The 12,204-nt window shown below is 39.3% G+C and overlaps 1 protein-coding gene across 2 annotated transcripts in view; it reads left to right on the forward strand.

Moving 5' to 3' along the window:
- Positions 1 to 12,204, forward strand: part of LOC109914725 (regulator of microtubule dynamics protein 3-like) — a 69,362-nt gene that overhangs the window by 37,806 nt on the left and 19,352 nt on the right. For both annotated transcript variants that reach the window (XM_048618308.1, XM_048618307.1), the window contains exons 7-8: positions 10,370 to 10,413; positions 11,889 to 11,961. In XM_048618308.1, coding sequence (XP_048474265.1) covers positions 10,370 to 10,413; positions 11,889 to 11,961 — 117 coding nt within the window. The remainder of the gene's footprint in view (positions 1 to 10,369; positions 10,414 to 11,888; positions 11,962 to 12,204) is intronic.

A 12,204-nucleotide genomic window follows, 5' to 3' on the forward strand; every position in this document is an offset into this window, starting at 1 on the left:
TTCTATCTGCCTCCCCCTCTCTCCCTATTTATTTCAGAATCCCCTTCCCCTCCCCCATTTCTGAAGAAGGGTCTAGGCCCGAAACGTCAGCCTTCCTGCTCCTCTGATGCTGCTTGGCCTGCTGTGTTCATCCAGCTCTACACCTTGTTATCTCAGATTCTCCAGTATCTGCAGTTCCTACTATATCTGTTAAAACTAGAGTTAGTTTCCGAAAGTAATTTTTGTCTGGAAAAGTAAATATAAAAGTTATAGTCACAGAGTCATACAGCACAGAAAAAGACCCTTCAGACCTACCAGTCTATGCTGAACATAATCCCAAACTAAAGTAGTTGCACCTGCCTGTGCTTGCCCCGTACCCTTCCAAACATTTCTTATTCATGTCTGTTAAATGTTGTAACTGTACCCGCATCCACCATTTCCTTTGGCAGTTCATTCCACATACGAACCACTCCCTGTGTAAAGAAGTTGCCCCTCATGTCTTTTTTAAAATCTTTCTCCTCTCACCTTAAGAACAGGCGCCCTCGTCTTGAAATCCCCCACCCTGCCATTCACCCTATCTATACCTCTAATTATTTTATAAACCTCTAAGGCCACGCCTTAACCGCCTGTGCTCCAGTGAAAACAGTCCCAGACTAACCAGCTTCTCCTTATAACTCAAACAGTTGTTCTTCTGCAGGACAAATATGAGAGAAAGTTTAAAAAAAGATTTATATAATTTTACTTCAGTACCTTAGCAGAGAACTGCTTAAAAAATGATTTCAACTGCAGTGTGCAGACACAATCTACTCTAGCAGCAGAATCAGGAGGCTTTGGTGACAATGCGATGATGAGATTTGTATGATGACCAGAGGGGAGAGGTGCTGTGAAGTGAAATTAGACCAGCAAATAAGGAATATTAAAATGGAAAATTACACTTCAAATTAGGAAAAAGGGCATAACCACCCAAACAACTCTGAATCATAAATACTTTAAAAGGGGAGACTTAAAACAAGAACTCCCTGTGTTGGTCAAGACCAGCTAGTCAATTGAACATGTCCCATACAATCATGGTGAGATGCCTTCATTGATTAAAGCCCATATGATCACCTGGTGGAGGGGTTTAAAAAATCATCTGGAGGAAAAATATCCTGGGCTAATTCAGACAGAACACATTTGGTAAACTCCTTAATCCACAAGGGTGATAAAAGTAGTTTGTAGGGGAGCACAGCACACAGGAGAAATATCCCCCAATACCCCATCAAAAGGAAGCTGGACAAGTTCATGACTGTAGCTGACACTGTAGTGTACTTACACTACAGTCATGACTTGCCTAGCTTCTTTTTGATGCTTGCAGTGGAAGCAATAGTTTGAAAAGAATAATTTACTGACAACTAACTTAGTGCTTTCTTGAGTTACGCATGCAGTCCCTACTTCTCCATATTGACTTGTCACACCACTTGGAAACAATTTCTAATTATAATTACAATTTAAAGACCTCAATGAAATAAGTCTGATAAGTGGGAGGCTTTCAAAAGTGTGATAGAGTGTTCAGAATCTTTATGTTCCTGTTAGAGTGAAAGGTAAGGATGGTAGGATTTGATAACAATGAATGAATAATGATATTGAGGTTCCAGTCATGAATGAAAAAGAATCATAGAAATTAACAGCTGGGTTCAAATGAATCTCTTGAACAGTATAAAGAGTGTGGGGCACTCTTAAGGGGGAGATCATGAACACAAAGACAGGATATGAAATAGCCTTGGCGAATAAGGTTAAGGAAAATCCAAAGAGATTATACAAGTACATTAAGAACAAGAGAGCAACTAGAGAGAGAAGGGTACCTTAAAGTTCAAAGAGGTCGTCTTTGTGTTGAACATCATGTATTAGGAGAGATATTAAATGAATATTTTGCATCAGTTTTTACTGTGGAGAAGTAATTCGAGGCTAGAGAATTTAGGGAAATAAATATTGATATTTTGAAAACAGTTCATATTACAGATGAGGAGGTGCTGGGGGTCTTAGAAAATATAAAGATGGATAAATTTTTGGGACTTGATCTAGTGTATTCCAGGACTTTGTGGGAAGTTAGGGAGGAAATTGTGGGGCCTCTTGCAGAAATATTTGTATCATCTATACATAGGGGTGAGATGCTGAATGACTGGAGAGTGGCTAATGTTGTGCCTTTGTTTGAGAAGGGATGTGAGGAGAAGCCTGGTACTAAAGACCTGTGAGTTGATTTCGGTGGTGGGTAAGTTGTTGGAAGTGATTCTGAGAGATAGGATTTATATGCATTTAAAGAATCAAGGAATGATTAGGGATAATCAACATGGTTTTGTGTGATGGAAATCGTGCCTCACAAACATGATTGAGTTTTTTGAGGAAGTAACCAAGAAGATTAACAATGGCAGAGCAGTAGACATTGTTTACTTGAACTTTAGTAAAGCCTCTAATAAGGGTCTGCACTGTAGATTAATTCGTAAAGTTAGATCACATGGGATTCAAGAAGACCTTGCCAACTGGATACAAAATTGGCTTAACAGGCAACAGAGAGTGATGGTGGAGAGTTGCTTTTCGGACTGGAGGCCTGTGACCAGCAGTGTTCCACAGAGATCAGTGCTGGGTCCACTTTTGCTTGTCATTTATACAAATGATGTTTGCGGATGACACCAAGATTGGTGCTATAGTGAACAATGAAGAAGATTATCAAAGATTACAAAGAGATCTTGATCAGTTAAGTCAATGGGCTGAAGAGTGGCAGATGCAGTTTAATTTAGATAAATGCAAGGTATTGCATTTTGGTAAAACAAACAAAGACAAGACTTATACAATTAAAGATAGGGCCTTGGGTAGTGTTGTAGAACAGAGACCTAGGGGTTCAGATACATAATTCTTTGAAGTTTGCATCACATATAGATAGGGCGGTTATGAAGGCGTTTACCATCTTTGCCTTCATTGCTCAGACCTTTGAGTACAGGAATTAGGACATTACGTTGAGATTCTACAGGACCTTGGTAAGGTCTCTTCTGGGAGTACTGTGTCCAGTTCTGGTTTCCTTGTTGCGGTGGTTGGGGGGTGATATTATTAAGCAGGAGAGGATTCAGAAGTGATTTAGCAGGATGTTGCTGAGAATGGAAAGTTTGAGTGATAAGGAGAGGCTGAATTGGCTGGAACTTCTTTCACTCAAGTGTAGGAGGTTGAGATGTGACCTTATAGAGGTTTATAAAATAATGAGGGATATAGATAAGATGAATGGCAGGTGTCTTTTCCCCAGGATGGGGTATTTCAAGATTGGGGAAATATTTTTAAGGTGAGAGGAGAAAGATTTAAAAAAAAGACACGAGGGGCAATTTTTTAAAGAGTGGTTCATGTGGGGAATGAACTTCCAGAGGAAGTGGTGAATGTGGGTATGGTTACAATGTTTAAAAGATATTTAGGTAACTACATGAATAAGAAACATTTGGAGGAATATGTGCCAAGTGCAAGCAGGTGGGACTAGTTTAATTTGGGATTATGTTCGGCACGGACTGGTTGGACCATGCTGTATGACTCTGACTCTATAAATCACCTCAAAGTCTACCCTTTATAAGTTTAAAGAATACAGCTTTTCATGGTGATAATTGATGGCTTTTAAGCTTAGTATCAAATTAGAAACCCATTTCTGAAACATTTCCAGGTTCTCTATCACCATTCATGTGAGGAGAACGAAGTTCTAAATGAAGTCTAACCAAGGTGTTAAATTGGGAAAATGCAATCCTCTTTTTTATTTGATTGTCGTAAAGTCATTATGGAAGAATAAACCTATTGATTCGATGCCAGTTCTCTGTACAGCCATCCAATCAATCCCATTCTTGTACTCTTTCCTTGTGGCCTTGTAAGTTTATTACCCTCATGTGCTCAGCTTCCTTTTGACATCATTGATTGTCTCTGCTTTCACTACCCTCTGCAGCAAATTTCAGATCCATTACTTGCAGTGTAAAAAAAAAATCTCCTCTTTGCATCTCTTGCCCAAAATTTTAAGTCTGTGTCCCCAGTCCTTGGACCATCAGGAAACCCAGGTCAGGCAACCTTCAAACTCAACAAACTTGTCCATGAAATGACTCCTACACATATAATCTTCCCTCCATGGGGTTGTGTTCTCGAGCCCTCACCTGCCATCCATCCCTCATACCATCATACCCATATGCAATCTCACATCTTCATGCCTCCTCAAGCTCACATGCAACCTCCAATGGTGGTCAGACCTCAGGTGCCATGTGGAAATGAAGGAAAAAAAAGAACTTGTAACAGTTTGAGAGCTGTCATTTAGAGGCACTTGATAATTGAAAAAAACTCATTTGTAAACCCATTCAAACGATTTCAGATCTGCTCAAAAGGCTAAACGTTTGTAAAAACAAACTTCTATTCATTAATCACATGAAATACAGTTCATCCTTTAATTACCTCTTAAAACTGTCAATCAAAATATAAACTCAACCCCTTTGCTCAGGTAAGAATTTTTGTAACTTTTGAAACTCAGCGAAGCATTCATTTTTGTTCCAGCTGTAACACGAACCACTAGGAAATGTCAACCATGAAGTTTATTGAAACTATAGGAACGATGGAATTTTTCCCTAAACTATACCATCAGATAGCTTGACAACCAATGTACTGCTGCGATGGGTGTACAGCTTTTTCACTCTAATTGGCAGGTGCAGCCTGCGTTTTTATTTAATTTTTGAAATGGCTAGGGGTTTAATTAACTTTGAATAATTTTAGATCATGACATTTAAACATACCTTATTCACCCTTCACAAATAATTGTGCCTCCTAAGAAAATTTGTGGCTCTAGAATTGGGTAAGGGTCCTTAAAACAGTGATGTTGTGATATGTTTGAACTCAGCACTAACTTTAAATTGTTCTGCTGAGTTCATGTTTTCTGCTTGCATGATTCATGTCCCTTCCCTCAGCTGGCAAAAATGAGATCTGCCTGAAATATGGCACCTCGGCATTCAGGTCCTGCTTGCCAATCTCAGGTGGCAATGGAATCAGTTCATGTCCATAAAAATCCGTTACCTGGTGTCAAATTACTCAGACTATTCCATGCACATAATTGCTTCAATTGCCTGCACAAATCTTTCTGTATGGTTGCAACTCTTTTGTGCTTTGAATCTTTGAGCTACCATTAATAATTTGCAGTCTATATTAATGACTTTAATGTGGGAATAGAAAGTACTATAACCAAATTTGTAGATGACATTAAAATAGGTGGGAAAGTAAGTTACAAGGCAGAAATAAGAAATTTACAAGTGGATATGGATTGCTTAGGTAAATGGGCCAAAATCTGGCAAGTGAAATTACCGTGGATAAGTTTGAGGTTATCCATTTTAGTCAGAGAAAGAGGCAGGTAACCTATTAACTAATTAGAGAGAAACTTCAGAGTGCTTTGCTGCAAAGAGATCTCGGTGTCCTTATACATGATACGCAGAAAACTAGTACGCAGGTATAGCAAGTAATAGGAAGACAAATGGAATTTTGGCATTTTGGAAGGTCAAGTACAAGTGAAATTATACAGTGAATGGCAGAACCCTTAGGAATATTGATATGCAGAGGGATTTGGGTGTGCAAGTCCACAGATCACTGAAGGTAGCAGTGCAGGTAGATAAGGTAATAAAAAGGGCTTATGGCATTCTTGCTTTCATTGGAAGGGGCGTTGCGTATAAAGATAGACAATGCAGTTTTATAGTACCTTAGTAAGGCCACATTTGGAATATTGTGTACAGTTCCGGTCACCACATTACCAGAAAGATGTGGATGCTTTGGAGAGGGTACAAAAACCATTTACCAGGATGTTGCCTGGTATGGGAGATTTTAGCTACGAAGGAAGGTTTGCTAGACTGGGTTTGTCTTAATTAGAATGCAGGGGTTTGAAAGGCAACCTAATAGAAGTTTATAAGGTTGTGAATGGCATGGATAGAGTGGAAAGTATGAGGCTTTTGCCCAGGTTGAGGGGTCAACTACTAGGGGACACAGGTTCAAGGTGTGAAGGGGTAAGTTTAAAAGAGATGTGTGGGGAGTGAGTGGAAAGGGTTGCCAGAGAAGGTGGTGGAAGCATACACAAGAGCAACATTCAAGAAGCACCAGGACGAATACGTGAATAGGAAGGGAATAGAGGGAAGTGAAGACAGTTTTAGTATAGAAGGGCAAAATGTGGCGGCACAGGCTTGGAGGGCCGAAGGGCCTGTTCCTGTTCTGTATTGTACTTTGTTCTTTTGTTCTATTTATTGCTAAAAGAATAAAGTATAACAGTAGGGAATGTTGCTGCAATGTCCAAACAATATTGACACTGCACCTGGAGAATTGAGAATAATTTTGGTCCCCTTATATGAAGTGGGATGCAGTTGTCTTGGACGTAGTTCAGAGGAGGTTCACTAGATTGATTCCAGAAATGAGGGATTTGTCTTATAAAGAAAGATTGAGCAGTTTAGGCCTATATTCTCTGGAGTTTAGATGGATGACAGGAAATCTAACCGAGGTATATAAACTTCTAAAGAGAATTGACAAAGTCAAAATAGAAAGGTTGTTTCCTCATGTGGGGCAATCTGGAACGAGAGGCCATCATTTTAAGATAAAGGGTTGCAGATTTAAAATACAGGTGAAGAGAAATTACTTCTCTTAAAGGGTTGTGAATCTGTAGAATTCAGTACCCCAGAGTATGATGGATGCTAGGACATTGGGTAATTGAAGAAGGAGATAAGACAGACTTTTAATTCATCATGTGTTGAAGGGTTATGGACAGTGATCAGGAAAGTGGAGTTGAGGCTGAGATGAGATCAACCACAATCCTCCTGAATGGCAGAGCAAGCTTGAGGGGCTGCATTGCTTACTCCTGCTCCTAGTTCTTATGTAAGGCCTTAAAGAGCTTGAACCAGTTTAAAGAGAAATAACAGTTGCTAATAGGTGAATGAATCTTTCTGCAAAGTATGCAATCAATTTTTGACCAGTCTCTTGCCATGAAGAAGCAGACAGTATGGCACAGCCTTTACTTTAGTGAGCTTTGGAATACCTTTCAGACAAATGTCATGATTACTGAAATAACTCCATAGAGACTGGTATCCCGTCACCAAGTAACCCTTTATTTACATATGAACAGTCCTTGACTTTAGTACTGCCTCATTCAAAGTCAGCCATCAGAGTGTCAGTAATCTGACACTCCCCTTTTAATATGTCAGCCAGGGCTCCCCAGTTGGCGCTGTTAATCTTGGTCCAATCAGGGAATTCATATTCTATGAGGTCCAGCTGTCTGACCTTGTTACAATCACAATTACAACAAAATATTACAAGCAATGAATTGGATCTCAACATGAAGCAGGCAGTTGTAAAATTAAAGGTTTGTATTCCTTCAGTTGCATAGAACACTGGTGAAACTGCACCTGGAATATTGTGTCCTGTTGTTGTCCCCCTTTTCTAAGGAAGGATATACTTGACTTAGTGGGAGTGCAGCAGAGATTCACCAGACTAATTCCTACAATGGTGAAATTGCCTGTGATGAGAAATTGAGGAGACTGGACTGTATTCTCTGGAATTTATAAGAATACGATGTAGTCTCAGAGAAACTTATTCTTAAAGGCCTATACAGAGTCGAAGAACTGTACAGCACAGCAACAGTCCCTTCAGCCCACCAAGCCTGGGCCGACACATGACGCCTTTCTAAACTACCTTTAGCCTCTGTGCGGTCCGAAACCCTGAATTCCCTCCCTATTCATATATCTGTCAAGATACGGCTTAAACGTTGCTATTGTAACTGATTCTATCCACTCCTTTGGCAGTACGTTCCAGCCACTAATCACCCTCCATGTAAAAAAAACTTTCCTCTCACATCTCCTTTAAACTCCCCTCTCCTTTTACCTTAAACTTATGTCCCCTAGTAATTGACACATCTACCCTGGGAAAATTTCTCCAACTATCTATTCTATCCGTGCCTCTCACAAATTTGTAAACCTCTAACAGATTACCCCTCAGCCTCCAACATTAAGTGAAAACAAACCAAGTTTGTCCAATCTCACCTCGTAGCTAATATCTTCCAAACTAGGCAACATCCTGGTAAACCTTTTCTGTATCCTTTCCAAAGCCTCCACATCCTTCTGGTAGTATGGCAAGCAGAACTGTACACAATACTCCAAATATGGCCTGACTTAAGTTCTACACAGCTGCAACATGACTTATCAATTTTTATCTCTATGCCTTGACTGATAAAGGCAAGCATGCCATACGCCTTCTTGATAACTTATCCACTTGCATTGTCACAAGTGTGGACCTGTATGCTTAGATCCCTGTGCTTGTTAATGCGTCTAAGGGTTCTGCCATTAACTGTATACTTCAGTCCTGTATTAAACCTTCCAAAATGCATCACCTTGCATTTGTTCAGATTAAATTCCATCTACAATTTCTCTGTCCAAGTCTCCAGCCTATCTATATCCTCTGGCAATCCTCCTCACTATCTGCAGTTCCCCCAACTCTTCTGTTGCCTACAAATCACTGATCAGACCACCTACATTCTCTTCCAAATCATTTATAAATGCAGTCAATGCAGAAAGGATGTTTCCCTTGACTATGGGTCTTAAAAGCAGCGGACATAGGCTCAGAATATAGTAATTTAGGGCTGCGATAAGGAGCAATTTCTTCACTTGGAGATGTTGCAAGTCTCCATTTCTCCATACCGGTTGCAATGGAAGTTCAGTCATTAAGTTGGTATAAGACAGAACTTGATAGATTTCTAATTACTAATGTCATCAAAGGGTATGAGATTGCCTGGGAATATGGTGCTAAGGTAGATGATCTGCCATAATCTAGAATGGTGAAGTAGAGTTGAGAGTCTACTTCTATGTTCCTACCTCATTCATAAGATTCAAGGAAAAGAATTTAAAGGTTTTTGATATGAACCCAGGGATATCATTGTACCTCTTTAAAGGTTTCTCAAAAGCGACATGTTCTCATCAATGATTGAGAATTTCAGGGAAAAGCTCACAATTGAGGCGTTGATGATTAGTGGTATTAATGAGTAAATTGAATATAGTTTCGCAATTCAAAGACCAAATGGGAAAGATCATTTAACTGAATATTATTGGTTTTGCAATGAAGAGGACAGGCAGTGTTTCCAGGGAACAGAACTATGATATTGGGGGAGATGGTAGTATAGTGGTAATGTCACTAGAATCTTAGCCCAGAAGCCCGGGTCAATGCTCTGGAGACATGGGTTCAATTTTGACCTCGTCATCCAGTGGAATTGAAATGCAATTAATCAAATTTGGAATTGAAAACTAGTCTAGAGGTACAAAGAAAAGGAGGTGCTTTGATTGAAAAACATAATATCCTGAGGAGTCTATTTTTAAATTAATTTGGGGATTGTGGGCATTGCTGGCTAGGACAACATTTATTGCCGATCAGTAACATAAGAGTCAACCAAATTGATGTGGGTCTCAAGTCACATGTAGGCCAGACCAGGGATGACAGATTTCCTTCCCTTAAAGACTTTAGTGAACCAGATAGGTTTTTATGACAATTGACAATGATTACATAGTTATCATTAGGCTCGCTTTGGATTTCAGATTTTTATTGAATTCAAATGTTCTCAACTTCACCATCTCCTATGGTGGGATTTGACCCCATGTCCCCTGAACATTGGCCTGCGGTCATGGACTACTACTGCAGTGACATTACCACTATACCACCAACTAATCCATTGACATCGTGAATGTTGAAATTATTTTTCCTCTTGCTAGAGAATCTTGAACTAGGGGTTGGGGGTCATCTATTTAAGACAGCGATGAGAAAAAATGTTCTTGAAGTGTCATGAGTCTTTGGAACTCTTCCTCAAAAGGCAGAGTTTTTGAATATTTTTAATGCAGATAGATTCTTGATAAGCAATAGGGTGAAAGGCTACCAGGGTAGGTCAGAATGAGGAGTAGCCAAATCAGTCATGAAGTTATTGAATGGCAGGCAGGCTCAAAAGGATGCATGGCCTACTCCTGTTCTTAATCCAGATGTTTGTATGCAGTCTTATTAATGGATCATCAAACTATCATCATAATGGAAAGAAATTGGCCATCCTTATCTGGTCTAGCCTACAATATATGAGTTCAGACCTGTAGTGATGTGGTTGACCCTTTAATTGCTCTCTGAAATGGTCTAGCAGGCCACCCATTTCAAGGCATAAGCAAGAGTTGTCCAGATACCATGAATTTCCTTTTAAATCATCTGCACAAACTCCACTCTATTTCTGGTACCAGCTGAAATCCTCAGATCATAATTCAAGTAATGGCACTCCTGTGTAGATCATAATCAGATCAGAAGATCAAGCAATACACTGCTTTGTCTGATATTAACTATTGAATATGAATTCCATCTTTTCCAGGAAACACAAGTTGAGACTGATGTGCTGCCTGAAGAATTTAACAGGCAAGTTTATCACAAAAAAATTAGCTGATGTCTTGCTCCAACAACCAAGATAGTGGTACCAAGGTGGAGGTTCCAAACTCAAATCTTAATCTGTTCCAAGTTGCACATTGGTAGTTTTTGGAGGTCGAGTTACACTGTCCAAGCTCCTAACTGGGGAGACTTAACTCTGATACAGATGTCAAATGAGTGGGACTAGACTCTAATTCCCTTCCACTGTCAGTTCCTGCCCATATTCAAATGTATAAGGCTAATTGTTAATCTAGGTGCTCAACTGTTAAGAAAAAAAATTCAATCCCAGAGTTCAAATTCCCGATAAGTCTTGCTACAGAGCTGCTTGAATTTAACTTTGGTTCGCAATTAAAAAAACACATTATGATGTTATTTGTTACATCATTGATTGAAAAGTTTTCTGCACACTGGCTTATGCTTTTTATGAAATAACATTAAATAAATATAATCAATACTTTGAATAATAAATGTGTGCATATATATTATCCATATTTTAGTGTAAAATAAAATGTATAATCCATAACAATGAAATCAGAACAGGTATTTCAAGTGAGGGAGTTAGCAACATGACAAGTACAATGTCATCTTTTGTACCAAAAATTTCTTAACTGTTTAGTGATGGGAAATTGTACCAAGTTTTACTTAGTTACATCAAAGACCAATATCTGCTTTGAAATTAGTTATGTTGTACTCCAACATAATGGGATCTTCAGCAGCAGGTGGTGATGAAGGGAACTGAACAGTTATCCAGGTCTTCCACCAGCTTGTAGCTACAGTGAGGGAGAGCAGTTGAAGCAGTTGAACAGACTCCCCCATGAAAAGAAAGGGTGCCTTGGTGGGGAGAGGGAAGTTGGGAAGTGGGAGCAGGCAGACAAAGGAATTGCTCGTTCCAGTGTAACCTACATGGTCATTCCATGTATATGATGTAAATAATTTCTTGTTTATCATTGATTTCCCTTTGTGTTTTGTAATGGCTTGACGTCAGTGGAATAAAGAATCCTTACTGTATTATCTTTGGGCTGCCTTTGTGTTCAGATCTCACGTTATATTTGCAATATACGAGAAATTCCTGGGTTTTGTTTTTCTAACATTCTATATAAGTAAGCATCCCAGTTTTGAAATCAGGTTTTTACTGAGTCATTTGATTTCACCTGGGATGACAGTTAGGGTACTACAAATGACCTCAACACCTCTGGACTCCAGAAGGGTGAAAAGGGTTTCAGTTTAGAGAGCCATTCCTGATGTTTTCCATTTATCCCTGTTTGAAAGATGCATGTGTACACTTCCAGAGAGGACAGGATTGCAATAGGCTGTGGTGATTTGACAGTTGATTAGACTGATGATATGCCTAGACTCATGCATTGAGAATGAGCACTTACAGGGATTATTAGAGCCTCAAAGACCAGTGCACCAGCAACTGGCAGCAAAATATCACCTGTGTAAACTTCTATTTCCTATTCCTACAGTTATGACAGCATAGTCTCAGATCCTGCCAACATCTCTGAAATAACTGAAGTCACCGACAACATTGAAGAACAGGTAATATTCCAATATTTTGTAAATATGGAATTGCTCCACAATATATAGTTGCAGAGTTCTTTACTATAGAGATATAAAGCATGGAAAATAGTCTCTGAGTAGTGAGCTGATTGAAATTTAATTCTAGCTGCATTGCTAACGCACCAACAGGCAGCAGGTGTATGGGAAAACCATCACTAACTACCAGGTTTCCATTCAAGTTGCACATCATCTTAACTTCAAGGTATATCACTATTCCTTCTT

This window comes from Rhincodon typus, chromosome 39 (assembly GCF_021869965.1).
Source record: "Rhincodon typus isolate 14 chromosome 39, sRhiTyp1.1, whole genome shotgun sequence".
Lineage (NCBI taxonomy): Eukaryota > Metazoa > Chordata > Chondrichthyes > Orectolobiformes > Rhincodontidae > Rhincodon > Rhincodon typus.